The sequence below is a fragment of the Enoplosus armatus genome, chromosome 17, assembly GCF_043641665.1.
Source record: "Enoplosus armatus isolate fEnoArm2 chromosome 17, fEnoArm2.hap1, whole genome shotgun sequence".
NCBI classification, from domain to species: domain Eukaryota; kingdom Metazoa; phylum Chordata; class Actinopteri; order Centrarchiformes; family Enoplosidae; genus Enoplosus; species Enoplosus armatus.
This window is the reverse complement of record NC_092196.1, coordinates 15,819,311-15,839,025: the sequence shown is the minus strand read 5'-3', so window position 1 is coordinate 15,839,025 and position 19,715 is coordinate 15,819,311. Positions and strand designations below refer to the sequence as shown.

General features: G+C 39.8%; 1 protein-coding gene across 1 annotated transcript; it reads right to left on the bottom strand.

Annotated features, from left to right (window-relative positions):
• Positions 1-13,953: 13,953 nt before the first annotated feature.
• elfn1a (extracellular leucine-rich repeat and fibronectin type III domain containing 1a) lies at positions 13,954-16,326 on the bottom strand. The gene has a single exon (XM_070923651.1). It carries the CDS (start codon positions 16,324-16,326, stop codon positions 13,954-13,956), a length of 2,373 nt encoding a protein of 790 aa, XP_070779752.1.
• Between the last annotated feature and the right edge of the window lie 3,389 nt (positions 16,327-19,715).

The window sequence follows — 19,715 nt, the reverse complement described above, 5'->3', positions numbered from 1 at the left end:
GAATGTTGGGAACATTTGACGTGCTATTTAAAATGATGGATTATGATAGTCAAGGCAACCGAGATTTTTAATGAATAAATGAAAATTGGACTCTCTTTCCCCTGGAGGTAAAGTAAACCTGCGGAGGATCAGATGCTTCTGACTGTGACAAATATGCACATGTGTGTGGGTTTATACTTTTAGAGGTCAAGTTAAACAAATGGAAGGTTTTTTTTTTTTTTTAGCTCTAAATGTCTGATTTCTATTTCTCTGTCACGACGGCTGCCTCACTTGTATTTTGCTCAGGCCAGATCTGCCATTCTCCACCTGTCCACCAGACTATCCCTCCCATCCTGATCACCTGACTCTCACACAGGGTGCAAAATTAACTTTTTTGTCTGCCTGCCACATGGCCAGTGGATGTTCACATTTGACCAGCCATTCAATAGATTACCATTGTTTTTTTGGCTGGTGAGTGAAGCAAATCTACCAGCCACTTGCATATTTTAACAGCAGTTGGCTGGTGGTTGGTGCTAATTTGGCGCCCTGCTCTTACATCCACCTGCTCACCTCACATTCCCAAATCATCCCCACCTGCTGACACACCTGCCTCTCATTATCTCACCAGTCTTTCAGTGTATGTAACCAGCTCGTCTCTGGCCTGTTTTCCTGTTCTTGATTTTCTGCCTGGTATCTGCTTCCTGTGTTTTGACCTGCCTGCCTGGCCCCTCAGGATGGGTGTGCATGTTTGGACTCATGCCTAACTGTTAATTTGAACATTGATTTAGTAAATTCCTTTTTCTCTGACCTGCCTCAGTATCTGCATTAAGGGCCCTCAATCCTATTGCCTTTTACATCATTAACAGATGTTGTGTCTAAAGAACAGGTACAATCAGAGCCTCTCTGATTGCTTTATTGATTGTAACTGTAAAATGACATTACATTTAACTATCTACGTCCATTTTGGCAAATCTATTGTGGCTGGAAATGAGACAATTGTAACATGGTTTTATACAAGATCGTATGAAAAACCCACGGTGGTCTTACTTAAAAAGTGAAATCAAAGATTCCACTAATAGCCCTCAGAGGCTATTATTAGCTGGTGGCTGGCTGGTGTGCCTACATGTGCCATCCGACCTCTGCAGCTCATCCAGAATGCAGCAGCTCGGCTGGTCTTCAATCTACCCAAGTTCTCCCACACTACACTGCTCCTCTGCACCCTTCACTGGCTACCGTTGGCAGAGACATCGTCCCGGGACCATGAATATCCTCCTCAGCAAATCCAGATGTTTTCTTTCAGGGCAAAAATGGAATAATGCAGATTTTTTCCACTTGGTCATCCTTTCTGCAGCTTGCCCTGACCAGACGGCCTCACTGCTCTGTCCAGCTGTTTCTGAGCAGCAAGCAAATCAAGATTGGTCAGTAGAGTTGGACACATCATACTGTCTGCACAATAAAGTATTACTGGCATGCTCTCGGTGAATATATCTCACTACAACTGGATACGTGACCCACTCGCTCAGCTAGCCTGTCTCCAGCAGATTGGCCTGAAAAACAGAGAAAATAAAGGAGTGATAATTCAGGAGGACTGGGATCAATCACTCAGACTGGAGAAACACATACACGGGCTTCTCAAATGAGAGTCAGTTAGAGACAGTTTTGCCTACAGCCTCTGATCGCTGAATGTGATTGGGTTGGGGAACTTTAGGGACACAGGGGACAGCAGAGAACAGGTGGATCTAATTGTCTTAATCACATCCTGCGCTTCACTGGCACCAATGACATTGAATAGTTTTAGATTGTTATACTTACTTTCTTATTTACGTGACACAACTGCTGAAAGGAGTGATGTTTGTCACTAACTGAACTAGTTTAATACTTCTCTCACAACCAACCTTCTGTCACATACCTGTAGCAGGCAAAGCACAATTGTAACTAATAATATTAATGATGGCTGTGTTACATTTACGTGTCCCAGTATTCCATAATTAATGTTATTAGTTACTGTCTAGAAGGGTATTTTTTGGGCAATGTTCACTGACTGTACTCTGGCTGGATTTGTTCTATTAGTTCTAATTGTACGGTGGCCCTGAGGTGCTAAACACAACAAAATGACAGAAAACACAAAATTTCACAAAACACAACAAAATAGAAAACACATCAGCATTTTACAAAACAGTAAGGACAACAATGTTCGTGATTGGACAGAATCCAAGTCAATTCAGAGTTGTGGTCAGCAGTAAAATACAGAAGTAAACTGCTACTGGGCCATGTGTCTCCATCTTAGAGTGACGAAGTGGGAGGAGCTATTTTGGTATGAAACTCTCCTGGTTGCCTAACATGGCAAAAACACTCTGTTTAGCTCAGAAATACCAACGCAAACAGCATCGCCACTTTTAACATTGAAACTACTTTGAGAACTTACAACTCTCAGTAACTCGGTAAGCACTTCCATCAAGGCTGACCCCGTGCTCATGGTTTATTTACACAACGTCTACCTTCATGTCTAGAGAAGCTTTTTTTGGTAAACGGGGGAGAATGTTCCTAAACAAACACACAAACAGAGTAATAGACACAAAGCTGCGGATGTTAACAGTTTTGGAGGCACGTTGATCATCCTGGTTTATTGTCATCTGCAGACTTTGAACAGCCACAGGGAGTGAGGTTTTCCGTATTTAGTGCATTATTTATACATAATGCATAACTAACCGTACTTGTTGAAGTTGAGCTATTAGTACTCATTTTCAACCTTGGAAAAATCAGTATTGAGATGTGAACAGGTTCTTTGTCTTTTGTGAAGGACTTTAATGATGAATGAACAAATCAATCTAAAATGGCTAATCTATCTAATCTATCGGTGTGAGATCTTCACAATGCACCGACTGCAGCTAAAGCATTTACAGTTATGGTAGATGGCTCACATCAGAGCCCATCCCAGCATGCATTTGGTGAGAGGCGGGGTACACTGCTGGACAGGTTGCCAGTCTATCGCAGGGCTAATGCATTCAGACCGACAAACACATTCCCATTCACGCCTACAGGCAATTTAGAGCTTCTTTCACCTGACCTGCTTGTCTTTGGACTGTGGGAGGAAACCAGAGCACCCGCAGGAAACACATGCAGACATGCTGAGATCATACAAACACCCAGGCTCACACCAAGACACACAAAAGAAAACTAATTCTATTACTGTGAAACTTGACTTTTGTCCTATTATCAATCAAAAAAGTATTTTCCTGCTTTGATTTCATCATCATTTACTTTTGAACTCCTCTGTTCAATAGGGCCCCTTTTGTTTACACAAAACATGAAGAAAATATTAGAATCTCTGTTCACGCTTTTACTAGAAGTAATGACTTTATCCACGGCCACCTACAGGAGCTTTTTCCTTAGAATTCAGATTTCTCTGCTTGCCAAGGATGTAAAATGAAGAACAATGCTTTATTTCAGTCACAATGCATACTAACACACCATTCCCTGGTCTGATGCATCTCATTCTCTATTCAGCAGGAGTGTTGTTGTTAAGTAGAATGCAGAGGAGGATCAGTCCAAATTATCACTTGTTTTTTTCACACTTTATCCTTCAAAACTAGTTTCTGTTGCAATGACAAAGCACACTCTTTAGTCCAAATATGCAAAGTTCAGTGTCTTAAATGTTATAACAACAGGATCATTGGAACATTTGCTTATTTCATAGGTTATGAAGGCCATCAATCTGTTTTATTTCTGAGAGCAGTTTGCATCTTCTGAAGGTGATAGCTGGCTTGCAGAAAGGGACCGTTAACATTTCTTGTTGCAAAGTCAATCAAGTCAAGTCAAACTACCACAAAGACATGCACAACAACTACAAAGAGTCTGTCTGGGGGTCTTGCTCCTGTGTAGGAGGGTTGGGGGGCCTTTTACATGTCTGTGTCCAGGGGCCCTCTATCTCATAATCCATCCATGGCTGTAGACTATTTGGAGTTATTGATATTATTTTATATTAGAATGTTTAAAGTTGTTCGTTTGGCATTTATTTATTACACTGAATAAATTGTGTAACTATTAATAATGTACAGTTTATTACCGCCAAGAGCCAGGGCTTTGAATTAGATTGTCACTAATTTGCAAAATGTGCCTTCTTTGAGTCTGGGCCTCAGTCTGGCCCCCCTATTAAAAAAGTTTCTAAACCTGCTCCTGAATGTGAGCGAGTGTCACTTTACTTATCTGTCTGTAATTATCTGGCCTGTGATGGATTGGAAACCTGTCCAGGGTGTTTCTGGGCCTTCAGCCCAATGCATGCTGGGATAGACTCTAACCCCCATTTGACCTGTGGTCATGGAAAATGAATATGTGTTAATGTGAATTCAAGTCCCAAACGGTTGCATCATATCTGATACGGATAGTAAGTCTCCTTCATTTTGATTCGGTGCAGATGTTCCATTCATGTTCATCAGCTTCTTCACTTTCTAATGTCTCCATACTTGTTGCCATCGCACTCTGATTAATTTTGGGATTCATATGTTAAAGCAGAAAGAAGGATAAACAGGAGCAGAGCCTGCAGAGTGGGAGCTCCTGCTAATGAAAATCATGGCGCTTCCTTCCTTTTCTGTGTGATTAAACAGTCAATAGAATTGGGATAATAGAGAATTGTTTTTCACTAAAGAGAGAAAATAACACAACAAAGTGTCAAGTATTCAGGGAATTATTCAAATGCTTTCAGTGTATGATGGGAAATTCCGTTTCTTAATGGATTGCAATCTAAGCTATTTAAACTCATGAAGCCTCTGACTAATTGCATTCTCCTGCACCACAAAGTCATTTCATATGTCAAAGGCTGCAAATTTCACAGTTGATAATTCTAAAACATTATTCACAACAATTTATAACTCATCCAGATAACGGTTGACTTGCTATGCTATAAAGGCTGTAAATACTACCAACAAAGAGCATCTTAAACTGACGGCTAGTGTGTTTGCATTTTCATCTTCAAGAGCACTGAAAATCAATTGGGATTGTCAATATTTGGGATGCTGTTGGACATAAATTGTGAGTGGTTATTGACAGAGAGTGAATAATTTCATTTTTTACGCATCTTCTGAAATTATGTCACTATCGGGGCAATCAGTGACGGCTTCTAGAGACTTTGTGATTGCTGGACAGATTAGAGCACTGTGGTATGCATCAGAGCCTCTTCCAGGAAATAACAAGTGCCTCAGCAATCAGAAACACGTCCCCCAGGACAGAAAAAAAGCCCCTGTGATTGCAGAGTTTTCAGATTAAAAGACATCACACTGAGTGAATTCCCAGGTGGGACAAAAGCACCCAAAAAGTGTGACAGAAAGAAATCTCATTGTGTGACATCACTGCTCAGGATCTTGTAGTGACACGTACAAAAACACAGCTGCAGTGAATTCCTGCTCAGAATGAAAATGCATCTAAACTATTAAATATATATAAACTACCCTCAAACAAATTGATTTAGTCCCTCTGTGAAATGAGAAACGTTCCCTTATTTGGTTACATTGAAATCTTTGATGCATTTTTCATAAATGTACTCTGCTGTATAAAACACTGCTACTTTTAGCACTCTCGTTTTATATTCTTTTACATAACAGTAAAAAGCCCATGTAAAGCTCAATGAAAATGACCTTATATTACTGGTACTCCCTCATTCAGGTGCCCCTCCCGGTTCCTGCTTGGTGACTTGATGAACCTGATTGGAGCAATACCCGGTTTTGATTTTCGTTGTGTGAGATTAGGTAGTGACGTTTTATTTCCATTTTTAGTTTCTTTTAGGAAGTTAGTAACTCTTATTTTAAAGGTCCTCTTTTTGTTATATTTGTTTATATGACTTGAACAGCACTCACCGGCCTTCTTCCTTTGTAGCTTGCCTCACGCATTCTTTGTTGTCTATTCCAATTTCTTTGTGAATAAATAACTTGGTTTTATGTTACTCCGCTTACCCCTCGCCCCCTGTTGATTACGTTGTGTAGAGAGCCAACAGCCAATGAGAGTCCAGCTTACAGTGAGGTGAGGCAGTCATCTCCATATATCCACTTGTATCCATCACCTTTGTAGTAGTCAATGTGGCAGACATGTAACAAAGACAAATAGCTTGTATATGGTTCTCAGACCTTCACAGGTTCCTTTATACTGGAGGTCATTCATTTCTTATCATTATTATTGTCACAGCAGGAAAATCACAGGTAGCCGTGACAGTGACGCACAATACCAGGACCCTGAAACTGAAGCTGCTATTTACACCTGTGCTTTTCTTATGACACATCAAAATGTCTTTCATGAAAAAGGCCCATTTTTTCATTCACTCAATATTTATACATAGAGCCAATACAAAAACAATATTTACACTTGCTTGTTTACTGACTCCCACTGGCTTTATTTATGTTTTGTTAAAATGCCTTTTTATTAACAAAGGAAAACATTTCTTTTGAGCTTTTTTATATATTTTCTATATATGTTGAAATATAAGTTTGTGTCCAAATAGATTCCCAATCTTTATACAGGGAAATAATTAACATGCTACTTAATGATAAAGGAAATGAACTGATCCAGTCTGCTGCAAGAGTGTTCAAGGGAGTCCTCACCTCTGAATTGAGTGGTAAGCAAATTCATAAAGCTACAATGGGGAAATAATTAAACCTAAAAGCTTTTTATCTTCCATAAGAATGGGACCATTGATTTTCTTTTCAACAACTTCTCATTTGTTCTCCACCATGATCAGAGGAGTCTTTGTTTGGCAGGAAAAAAAGAAGAGGACCAAAGATGTGGGGAAGAGACAGGCAGGCTCATTATCGCCAGAAGCAAAAAATTCTGGGAATAAAAGTCGTGTGACCTGTGTGGGCACACATCTTATGTTTTCTAGTATGTGAAGACTTTTTGATTTGCTCTCACTTTCATATTGTAATGAGCCGTTCGGTCTCTCCTGCTCCAGCTTGTAGTGTGCTCAGCAGTTCTTCTTCTCTTCTCTGCCAGCAGTGTTGACTGGTGGTCCCTGTGACCTGCCTCTGCACAGCGCTCATTTGAAGGATCATTCACTTGTTCTGCTTGGCGATCACTGGAGCTCTCGTCTCGGGCTGCTGTGTCGTGTATTAATGAGCCGGTCCTGGGTCTTTTCTCCTGGAATCATCCATCAGCATAAATCTCCTTTAACAAGAGTGAAGAGTTTCAGCCCATCAACATGAAGGTTCTCATAGATCACAGGCTTCAACACCCCTTGGTAAAAAACATGAAAGATTCATTCATAATGCTCTTTCTTGGGGGATAAGTCACAGCAGTGAGCACATCACACATTTAGCTACATGTGAAAATGTTACTGCTGGATGCAAATCAACATGAAATATAACTAAATTAATAAGTCATATTCAAATACATTTTGAAATTCCATTTGCAAGGTGTATTTTACACCCCGCTGGTCACTGTCCGTGCTAGAAATGCTATTAGCTCGTTTGATCCCCCTCCGAAGCAGCTTTATAAGAGCCTGATCTGTGAATTATACCAGCTATTTGATCTTTGATCTCTGTGCAGATCTCATTTTAGAGCCCACTGTAGATGTTCCGTTCTTCATAGCTGATCACCCATATCCAATTAGACATTGAATTTGACAAGAGCTGCGGAACTTTTGGTGTTTCTTCTCCTCAAATACTTTAAAGTCAGAGCCTTAGTCATGCTCCGCTGACAGCTGATTAATGCACTCTGTGGGCCATGTCCAGGCATAGAGGGTCTCCATCGCTAAACTTCGCTGAAAGGATGGCAGGCGGGTGTTTATGTCTAAAAAGCAATCTTTTATACAGTGAAGGGGGATTTTTAAAACCGTCATGAAATGCAAGTAATATTTCTGGCTTGACTTTCAGCCTTTTCACAATGTCGCTCTTCCAGAGAAGAAAACCAGAAACAACATAAACAAATATATTCGGGGATTTTTTCTCATTATTATCTAGCTGTTATGCTGTGTCCCCTAAAATATTTGTTTGTTCAGGATCAACATAAACCCTTGGGTAAAGCCCCAGTTCTGTGATCAGTGCACTGCCCCCTGTTTTCTCAACTGTGACATGATGGAGTCTGCAGCTCGGAGTTCAGTCTGTGCTGTATCTCTCAGTATTCCCTACATAATAAACACTCACAAGGTTAATTGATAGAGAGCAGGGAATTTTGGACATTTTGTATGATCTTAAGCTGCAAATTATGCTCAAAGACAAGCCTACATCCGTGTTGGGTCAGAGGAGTTGAAACTTCATAATGTGATGTTAATATCATATCATGATTCATGATTCATGCTGCGTGCTGACTGAGCTGTTGTTTTCAAACAGAGAGAGCAGTGCCACCCAGCCAGGCACTGAGCACCACTCATGCTTTAGGATTAAAAGTCTGGTCTTGTCTTAAATGTCTTTGAAAGGTCTCAAGTTTGGATTTCAAGCTCAAAGACATCTCTGATGACCCTGCTCCGAAGCAGACCATATAAGGTTTTAGCCATGCTAGTAGCATGTTGTAGGGATAGAAATGTCTGCCTGTTGGTCGGTTGACTGGACTGCCATGGAATTCTGTGCAGACAGCGAACAACGTTTCTGCTTTTTGGTCTGATAAAAGTTGACTTTTAACAATTAACTGGCAAACAACAGTCAACATGGGAACACCTGAGTTGGATACAGCTGTAAAACTTGGTCAGCACTGCTTCTGCCATGCAAAGATTAAGTGAGGAGTTACGGCTCGTGTCTGTGTGTAAATTCTGCTGTAATGCTAACCTCTTTTGTCCAGTGATGTGAGTAACAAGAACAAATCAAAGTCGACGCCTTGCACAGTCTCTCCCCTTCATTTCCCTCAAGGCAAACCAAACAAGTAAATTGCAGTAGGAAGGCAGCAATAGTAGCTCTGTAAACAAAGTAAGCAAAGTAAAACAGTATGGTTATTGCTTTGGTGTTGGAGTTCATTGCATTTTTAGAAAAGTAGTAATGAGCATTTCCTGGGTGTACAGTACATGAGGCAGGCAGCATGTCGATAAACTCCTTTTATCTTCAGGTACTGAACAGTTGTTGTTTATTGGGAGAATTACTGGATGTCATATACAGTCATTTGGCAGTGGTTTGTTGAGGACAGGAAATGTAAGTGAACTAAGTGAGACAGTTGGACCTTAAAACAACATAAAAAATGCAGCCTTGGCCTGACCCTGTGATTCTGGATGCAGTCTGGACATGTACCTTGGCTTGTTTACTTGCCTCTACTAATCAGCAACCCCTGCAGATATTTACAACTCATATTATGCTTCCAGAAAGCAGAAGTAGGTTGAGGACACACACAGAATCTTTAATATTATGATTCTGACTGGGACGTGGATGGGTATGAGCTTTTGCTTTTAGTCAAAGGTGGGAGTAAGGACATAAAAAACGCTTTCAATTGAAGCCTTTTACCTTCTGTCATAGTGCAATCCTGACAATGGCAGAGCTCCTGCAACATGCTGCTACATTGTGTCATGGCTACTTTGAGTGGAGAAAAAAATGTATTTCTGCTCCTTTTCTCCCTTTCTGATTGGTGTAAAATGTCGAGGAAAGACGCCTCTGCTCTTTGATTTTGAGAGGATGACATCCAGACCTTACAGTTACTGTTAATGTGTTCAATACCTGAAAAAAATGTACTGTCAAAGATTTTAGCACTGGAAATATTACCATCAAACTGCACAACATGTCTGTTCGGCCAGTTATCTTCTGGAACAAGAAAAATCATACCCAAACAACAAAATGGGTTCAGAAAGTACAAGGTGGTTTTTGTAAGGATAAGCTCTTAATCCAATTGTTCAGTACTTACTGTCATTACTACCCTAATCACATTAAAACATGTGAGGAGGTTTCTGTCTCCTGGTTTAGAGTTTATATCAAAATGACACTGGCAGGCGTAACGTGCATGAAAGGAGATGATGTGATTTTTCGGGAGGTCTATATTGGTGCACCATCACCAGCCGTGCAAACTGATTTGTATTAAATCTCTTTTTTTTTTTTTTGCACTCCAGGCTCATTATAGCATATGTGATGTCATGTCATGAGCCATAAGATCACAACAAACTGGGGTGGAAAAAATCCACCAGAACAAGATTCATACTTAAGACAAAGGTTCAGTCTGTAGTGTAGATGATTTAATTAGATTATGGAGCACCTTGCTGCTTACTTTGGTGCATTAATGAGAAAAATGGCAACATATTTTAGCAAAAGAATATGTTTTTTGTTTTTTTTCATTACCATAAAAGGTTTTGCTCAACTGGTTCATAATGTTGCATTTAAGTGCTTGACTAATTATATTTGAATAAAAAGTATTACAATATTACCTACTTTGCTTAAGTATAGCCTAATGCCATCTTACTCTTCATGTCCACTGGATCCGGCTGTGTCATGTTCTGGTTGCAGTCACGGCTCCGTCATGGTTTCAACATCCGCTGGAAACGTCTCAAAAGCGGATCATCTGTTCTTCAACACCTACATTTGTAATACAGGTTTTACCAATATTTGCTGGTGCTGCGCAAGCATACTCATAGCATGTTTGCAGCTCATTTAGATGTGGTAACCGATGCTTTGTGTTTGTACTTTTATCGTCTAACTTTCTCTGTCATCACTCATTCTGGATGGCAACGTAGCTGCACAGCACAGCTGTTTTCATTAACCTGGACTTTTGTTTGTTTTGTCTGATGCTGTTGTAGCAGTGCAGCAGCTAGGAAATGACTATCGGTCAACATTGTATTTATGAGCCAGGATCAGATTTCATATTCATTCCATTTTCTGACAAGAGAAACAGAAAAAGCTGTAAATTAACAACTATATTGTGAATTAAATTCAATTCAATTCTACATTAAAACTCAGGAATGTCTCCTCACCTACTTGCTTTCTCTCTCATTAACTACAAACATGAAAAACTAGTTTTGCTGTATGTGTTGAGGTCAGTAAGTCAGTAGAAGTATCATTAAATAGTAAATAAATTGACAATAAATATAGGCATGTATACACATTCTAGAGGCTAGAGGAACAGACACATCTGTCAGAGGAAATAAAACATGAGCTGGCAGATGCATCTGGTTCCCAGGCTAGGACATTACCACACCGGCTAGAATGGCAGCACGTGGTCTCCGGCAGCCGTCATGGTGCCTGAACGTGACGCAGGCGGATCGAGTGGTCAGTGGCCGTTAGAGAAGCCTTAAAGTCATAATAAAGATGCTGAGTGTATACTGTATGTGCACCCTTAACTTTATTTCACAGTACTTTGTCTGAAAGCAGATAACATAGTATTAAGAAATAAAATAAAAAAAACACATTTTTGTGCTCTTGTTTGTTTTGATGCACTTGAACAACAACTGTTGATCTTTCTAAAGGTTTTTATCAACACTTTAAACTCTTATTAGACACAGAAGTGCTACAATATGCAGTATAAAAACATGTTGCTAAATAGCTAAATTAACTAGAAACCTGACAGCTCTCAGGATACTGAAATGCTTTTATAAAAATAACAACAAATGGAGACTTGTCAACAGTATCAACATTGAAATAAAACAAAAGGAAATTTACACTTTCCACATATCCCAAAATCTTAAGGCGGTTGAAATATTAAGTCAGACAACCAAGTTAACACTTTATAAAGTGCTTACATAACACATTCACATCAGGCTCATGAATGCTTCATTTCACATTAATGAATAATAACAGCGTCATGACACAGTTACATGAAATGGATGCAGCATTATGACACAGAAAAAATACAAATGGGCTAACTAATGCCTGAAGTTATACTTACATACTCAATGTCTAATGGAACAAAAAAGAGTGAAAAAAATATGTCACCAGAGAAATTCATTCCCTCGGGTCAGCTCTGCCATCAGATTGCACACTATTGTCCTCACCCCAACACGCAGGACACAGAGTATGTTTGTCCTGCCTTCATGTTATTCATTCATAGATTTTGAAGTGTTTAATATTAATTTCCACTCAAAGGGCAGATGTTGGTATGCACTTTTTTGAGTGTGCAAAATATGCCATATGACCAGAACTGAAGTTAGATCAAATGCAGCAAGAAACAAAATGGAAAAGCATGGTTTCTGGGATTCTGGGCAAAGTTGTATCAGGATTGTCGCTTCATCCAACATAATAAGTACTAATTGGTTCCTCAAATTAATACATGAAACAAATATAAATGTCATATTTCATGATTTTTGTTTGTTTGGCGCTCTTTTACAGCATCTTGTTGGGCCCTGACCTGCTGCTACTTGGGGAAATAGTTATTTTTGTTTCCTTAAATTGAAACTTGATAATCATGATAACAATTCGGCAACATTTATATAACAGCAGTTGAGATTTTATTTTTTGAATATTTCTACAGCCCAATAAATGACTGATGTGAGGCTTAACCGCTAAACCTCAAAGAGAGTTACATTTCAAATGAGTGGAAGAGTTGATTCATTCCTCATTCACAAATATGTTATGAATCATCATGAGCCTGTTTGGAATAAGTTATATAAACATCTTACAAAGGAAAAGCGTTAAGTCTTATATTTACTCAAAAAATTTCAAGATATACAAATTCACAGCCAGTAAGTCAGAGGATTCAGTTTCACATTCTCAAATTTAACTCTAGCGTGTTGATATTCGTCTGGTACGTAGCTTTCATAATATACAAAAAGACTGAACAGCCTAGCAGGTAAAAACATAGTGAAACCTCTCTGCAAGCAACAAGGCCCATCCAAATAACGAACTACTTTCCTGCATTTATCGAATCAGACATAATGCAATATAATACACTGGAAGAAATATTGAAGCAAAGGAGGAAAAAAATACAGTCGTTAATAGCATTAAATAAATATTTCCTTACATAAAAGCTGCCATAGACAGATCAGAATATGTATCTGTTACATTCATCCATCGGGCTCTCCTGCAGGGAAGAACAGCTGTCTCTACCTGAACAACAGGAGGTGACAAAGTACAGCTGCCTTCCCTTTGAAATGTTAGTGATGAATAGTACGCTTTCAATATCCTGTATGCGGATATTATTGTTTCCACATGTTTTCACTTTTGAAGGAGTAACTGATACAATAAAAAAAAAGAAAAAAAGTCAACATGGACCTGCTGCTGTATGTTCATACGATTCCCAGACTGTGCAGAAATATTGTAAACATTTCAGCTTTTTCTACTTTGGTACTAAAGATACAAATGATGGTTCATGAAACTGATGACTGAGACCTTCATTGCAGCATGTAATATACTGCATCTTGCCTGCATGAAGTCTATCAGATTCCATCCAGTGAATACTGCGGGACAAGGGGACATTAAAACTGAATCCGTCTGTATCTTGTAAATGCATGTAAAAGCTTTAAAAAAAAGAGAAAAGAATAAAAAAACAGGCGGTGACGGTTAAAATGATCTGACAGGTTTAAAGTGGGACCTGCCGTTCTTTAGAAACAAGTTATTCTAAATAAACAGCGCTCCATTTGATAAACCTGATTCATCCACTAATACTTTTCCATTTACACAGCAAACATTGCAAATATAGAAACCCATATCTGTACATAGTTTTGTTGAATTAAATATATGCAGGGAGGGAAGAAAACAAGTTCTTCTTGAATGAAGGGTCCTGGTAGTTCCTCAAAAAAATATTGAGGTTTCAGTAGACATATCTTCATATAGTAGTTTCATATTACACAACAGCAAATCCACTGTCACAGGACTTGGCCATGCGATACCCAAAAACCTATAATCCATTGTAACATATATATTATTAATTTGCAATATATTTTCTCTTTAATAGATAAAAGTTTTCCCGATGAATGCTTTACATAATATGACAAATTTAACGAAGCTTTACCCCATTTTTCTCACAGTCAAAAGAGAATGTGATACACGTGAGCGAGTAGTTGGTTATAATATGGAAGTATCCATTGATTCAATTGTCAGACGAGGTTCTTGTGTCATTTCTGCAATGTGTAGTCCATTTTAAAAACACCTAAAGAGGTTATGATTTATGTTGGGCTGATACACCTTTCCAGTAGTCTAAAATATCATGCAGGTCCTCATCCTTTGCAAACTGGACTTTCTTACGAAGCGCATGGCCTGCAGCCATGTACTCGTCATCTTTGTGCCGTTTCCGGTGCAGTTTGAATCGCTCCCAGATGCTGTGTGAAGGTTTGCAGTAGTATTCGGGACTGGAGGAGTAGCTTAAATTGTGATACTGAGATGGCAGCTGGGAATATGCTAAGTCTCTGGAGCGGGAGTGAGTAAGGGGCTCCAACATGGAGGACTTGTGACTGTCAGGTCCTTCAAGCTCCTCTATCTGAGCATCGGGATATGAGTGCCGGTGGTCACTGTACTGGCGGATCTTCTCTGCCTCAGCCCTCAGGATGGCTGCAGCAGGTGTTACAGTGAGGAGGGTCTCTCCTGTTGGGGAGGTTTTCTCTATGTACTTGGATTCAGAGCGATAAGGCCTGGGGCTTCGCATGGGCCCTCCTGTAGCAGTGCTGGGCCTCTTTGGCGAGACATCAGAGTTCCGATGCCTCTGCAGAGAGTGGTGGTAGCTGTCTTTATACACTGGGGACAGAAGGCCAGATTTACTCTGTGGGTGTTCTGATATTAGTACGAGCTGGGGCTCTGCAGTGGACACTGCTCCAGATTTCCCCCCTTGAAAAGAGGTGGATTCAGACTTTAGAGCATCTATACAGTTGTTAATTATCTGATTGACTTTATCCACCTCTTTTGCAATGGTGGAAATCTCTGCCACTGACCCCTGGCTATTTCCAGCCATTCCCATGTCACACTCCCTTCGTTCATGGTGGTCCACACTTCTCACCTCCATGTAATTGCCTTTCATCATTTTAGGAGTATCACTTATCTCTTGAAATTTGTATTGCTCCATTTCACCTGCAGATGGTAAGTACGGCATACGTGCCATGCTCTCCCCGGCCAACAGCTGCTTCTGTGACATTCGAGAAATAGTCCCTCCCTCCAGTTCTTGTCCATATTTGAGTTCCATTATATTTTTCTTCAGGCTACCTGCTTTTTTGTGCTTTTCATCTTGCTGACGCTTTCTTCGCAAGCAGTAGTAGACTACACCTAGAAAAATGACCATGCTAAAGAGGCAGCCTAAAATTGTCATAATATAGTGAGTAGCAGTTGCATTGTTTACATCTTTATCCTTTCCATTCCAAGGGCCAGTTTTGACTGTCAGACAAGTGTGGTTGTGTCTAAGAGAATTACGTATCGAAGCGACACAGTATGTGTAGTTAGTGTGGGGTTTAAGGTTTTTTAGTTCAATGTCCTCCTTTATATCTTTCAGGTTTTGAATATCTGTGAAAAAGCTGTTGTTGTACAGAACCAGGATGTACATCTTCTTGTAGGGATGAGGAATCTGAACAGTGATGGTGGCGGCTGTATTCGATACTTGCTTCAGTTTCATCAGGGGGTTTACTTCTACCTCACTGTAGGTTGTACTGATAGTAACGTCTTCTGGTTCTGTGCCTGATGGACAGTCTTCCAGCCCACAAAGTGTTGAGTCCGGTGGAGGTGTCGTGGGCTCAGTGGGCATAGGAATAAATGGTGTCACGTAGTCATCAGTACACACAGTGGTGAGCATGTGAAGCGCATTTCGATATGTTGGATTGTTAGGATTCTGGCTCAATAAACTATAACCAGAGACGCCAGGTGGGGAGTCACAGACCATCCGCTCATTCGTCCTGTTAGGGAAAACTGAGAGCCATTTGACAAAACCAAGTAATTCACACGAGCAGTTGAAAGGGTTGGTGTACAACTCGCAGGTGGTCAGTTTTGTCAAACTGGTAAACGTGGACCCATCTAACTGCTGGATTCGGTTCATGGAGAGGTCAATGTTCTCAATGTTGGGGCATTCCCAAAAGGCATTGGGTGTCACAGTCTCAATAAGGTTTGCCTGGAGGTAGAGGTACTGCAGCTTTCCTAAACCCCTGAGGATCCCCTCTGTCAGGTTTCGCAACTTGTTGAAGCCCATTTGAAGTACTTGTAAGTTAAACTGAGCAGAAAAGGCGCCATCTTCTATGTAGGAGATTTCATTCTTGGTCAGGTTCAGGTAGGTCAAGTTGGCAAAGCGACTAAGGGCAGAATATTGGATACTTTTGATTTTGTTTTCATTCAGACGAAGGTCCACAATGGTGCTGTTGATATGCTGTGGGATGGCCTCATAAGGTGGTTGGTTTTGGCTACAAATCGCAAGCCATACAAAGCCCTTTTCACCCTCAATTAACCAGCAGTCTCCACTGACTCTGCCAATATGAGTCAAATATACAATGGCTACAGACCAAAACAAGGCACTCATCACCATGCCTGAGCTGCAGGCCATTGGTGCTTCTCTGAGAGTCATGTACAGGGCCAACAATTGAAAGGAAGGTGATACCACTGTGGTTTCAGTACAGCCAAGACGATCCTGTTGGAAAATCAGCTGGATGTTCAACTGTTCTCAGGGCCAGAAACAGTCCTTTTATTTGTCTCCTCGTCATTGATGGATGGTATTGTCCCCATGTACCAATCAGAAAAATGTTGAGTATCTGCCCTTACACTGATTTTCTTTCATTGAGGTTTGCCTGCAGTGAACTTGTGGTGATGCTTAAAGGAGATTTCACCACCTCAGGTTGGCTTGTGCTTTTTTTCCTTAAAGGTTACCATCATTAAATGGTCTCATCTTATTGTTTCTGCCACAGTCTTCCATTCTGTGTCTTTCTCATGTGCACGGAGGAATGACCTGTAATAGAACAAGACAAGATCACATAGTTAGACATTAATTACATTTAATCAGGATGAGAAATGTACTTATATTGCACATGTTGTTAGTGAAATGGTGCACTCAAAGCCCAGGATTCATGTTTACTGCATGCTCGCCTTGGTCATGCCTCACTAATTATTTTGTACACAATTTAAGAGGTGTTTGCAGTCCCTGTGGCAGACTGCAATTTAAGGAAACTGTTGGCCAATTACCACTTGACAGGTTGGGTTTAGCAGGGTCCCTGTTTTCACACCATTAACCTGAGGACTGTCAGACGCTAGTGAGGGAGGCCAATGTTAAGAAGCTGCATTAAATCAATTATCCAACATGACATGAAATGATGCTTTGGATCAATGAATATAGGTTTTCCTCTGAAAACCGTCATGCATACATTTAAATCTTTTTGAGCTCTGATTCTACAGGAGAATAGAGGGGAATTGTGCTCAAGGTGTGATTACTGGATCGTCCTAAATTAAATTAAGATCTTTTGCAAAGCCAGACAAACCATGGATGTAAAAATTGGAGCAACAGCTCTTTTCTCTCTAATCTGCAGAAGAGCCCACTGCAGAAAATATTTTCTTCTTGTTAATCTTATGTCTCAAATACAAAATACAGCATATGACATCCTTACAAGCACTTGGTTTGCTTTTGAATTCTCCAGCTGGAGGGTGTGTTTTACTGCTTATGCATTCAACTTTTGGTTTGTAAAATAATTAATGTGCTATTTTGTCTTTCAGGAGTTACATAGTGTTGCTTTAAAGTGTAGAGATTCGACATTAGATAGAATCTGCTTTCAGTAGATGGATTCAGAGCACAGCCTTTTTCTATTACATCACCAAATCTCTCATTATTACTGCCTTCATTACAGCATTTCATTCTTCAAGGGTCAACATACTGCTTTGGAAATAAAAAAAAGATATGCTATATACTGCCTACTGCACAGGTATGAAGTGGTTGAAAGACCGCAATCACGAATAATAATGTGTCTTTTGAAGCAATTTGTCGGATTGATTTTAACATGCAGCAAGGGGGTCTTTATACTCAATTGCAGGTTGAATGATGTCTGTGGAGAAAGTGAACTTGCTAACTGTTGTGATACTTGGAGTAAGAATTTCCTCAAAGGAAATCTGGTCACTAAATCCGACTGCTGGACAAGTTATGTTTTCAAATCAAATCAAACATTTTTTTTACTGTTAGAATACAGTTAAGTAGGTGTAAACACTATCCTTCCTAAATGAATTATTTCCTCTGTTATACTGTTCAATGTCATTTCCACCATATTTACATATCTAGTGTAGTTAAGTCAACAGAAATGATTTAGATATTTTAATTTATGAAGTAGATCAAAGTGCAGTTACACAGAGATTAGGCAACTTAAAATTGTATTAAAAATGATCTTGTAATAACCACTTGTTTATAATTAATGACAGAAATAATCAAAATGTGCTGGAAATGAATGCACAGCAGAAACCTCTGCCTCTGACACAGGCCAAAATGAGTCGCCTTGTGAGGGGGCACACAGAGGGTGAGAAGGAGAGAACATGGCTCTACACAACAGAGATAATCACTGTAAGAACAGACGAAGTGACAGTTTATGGCAAAGAGAATATACTTCAAGCTGGAACCCCACCTGCCATCGTGGACCTGAAGACCATTCCTGCTGTCATTTGACCTTTTTATCACATTACAATCACACAAGTGTTGTAGTTTTCCTCATCATACATCAAATCTTTTTGTTTGGGTCAGCATCGACAACCACAACACTGTCTCCTGTAACGTTTATATGCCACTGATTTGTTTTGCCAAATATGTTTTGAGGGAAATGTAATAGCTGGCCAAAGGACAGTATGTTCAGTGCATTTTTTCAAGTAAAAAAAGTACTATGTTTTTAATGCAGGTTGTGTGGAGATTGTTGTGGTGGGTGCACAAATCACTGGAGTCCTGAATGAAATTAGGTTTAAGCAACAAAAGCACTTTGGCTGAAGTTACAGAAAGATCGTGGTTTTGGTTAATAAAGTAAACATATCCTGTCTTGTGCTTTGAATCACTGTTGACTTTCTCAGTATTTAACCAAGACCACAATCTCTCCATAACCAAACCTCAGAGTATGTTTAAACATATTTCTTTCTATAATATCTGCGCATGGCAACTACAGTATGGTTAACGTTACTGAAAGTGATTATTGTAAATTAACTATGGTTAAGATATAGTGTATATAAAACACATGCAGTACAGGGGACTCTGTTACTGAACCTAAACAGTGAGTTGCTGAATCCAATATGTATATATATATATTATCCCAGAGGGACACTGAGCTGCGGTTGTTGTGTGTTTTGGGTTTCCCTTGTCCACCTAATTGGAGTTCAATCCCAGGATCTTCTTGCAGCGTGGCGAAACTGCTAACCACTGAACCACTGTACCACCTAATAACAAATCCCTGTTTCACATATTTTATATTCCCAAACAAACCCTAACCCACGGACAAAACCTACAGTACATAAGAACTGCAAGCTTCATTTTACATTAGAATTCCATAAGAACTTTAACAGAATAATAATAACTAATAACAGCATGATTCAACATCATGGTGTTGGGGTGGAAAAAGCATCCCAGCTCTGAACAGCAAACACTGTATGCTGATAAACAGATATACTGGCATGTTGGTGGTGTAATCTGAGGCTTTGTATGTTTCACATAGATTTGAGTTGGCCTAGAGGGTGAGATTATATGTGAATCTATAGCTCATATTGTGGCCTATTTGTGCTTTCTATTCCACACATTTACAGCAAATGTGGAAGCTGGCATGTCCTCATTGCCAATTCACCATTTCTGCTTTCCCTTTCCCACTCTTTATCAAATGTGGTGGTACAGCAAGCTGTTTTGCTGTGTGGTGTATGCAAAAGCCACTTTCAATAACTGATATTTTGTTCAGTGGCAGTCAGCATGAAGATTTTATTGGCAATATGAGTGTAACAAAGTCCCACAACTGA

Coding starts and splice junctions, on each gene's coding strand:
- elfn1a (XM_070923651.1), bottom strand. CDS start 16,326: ATGACTCTCAGAGAAGCACCAATGGCCTGCAGCTCAGGCATGGTGATG.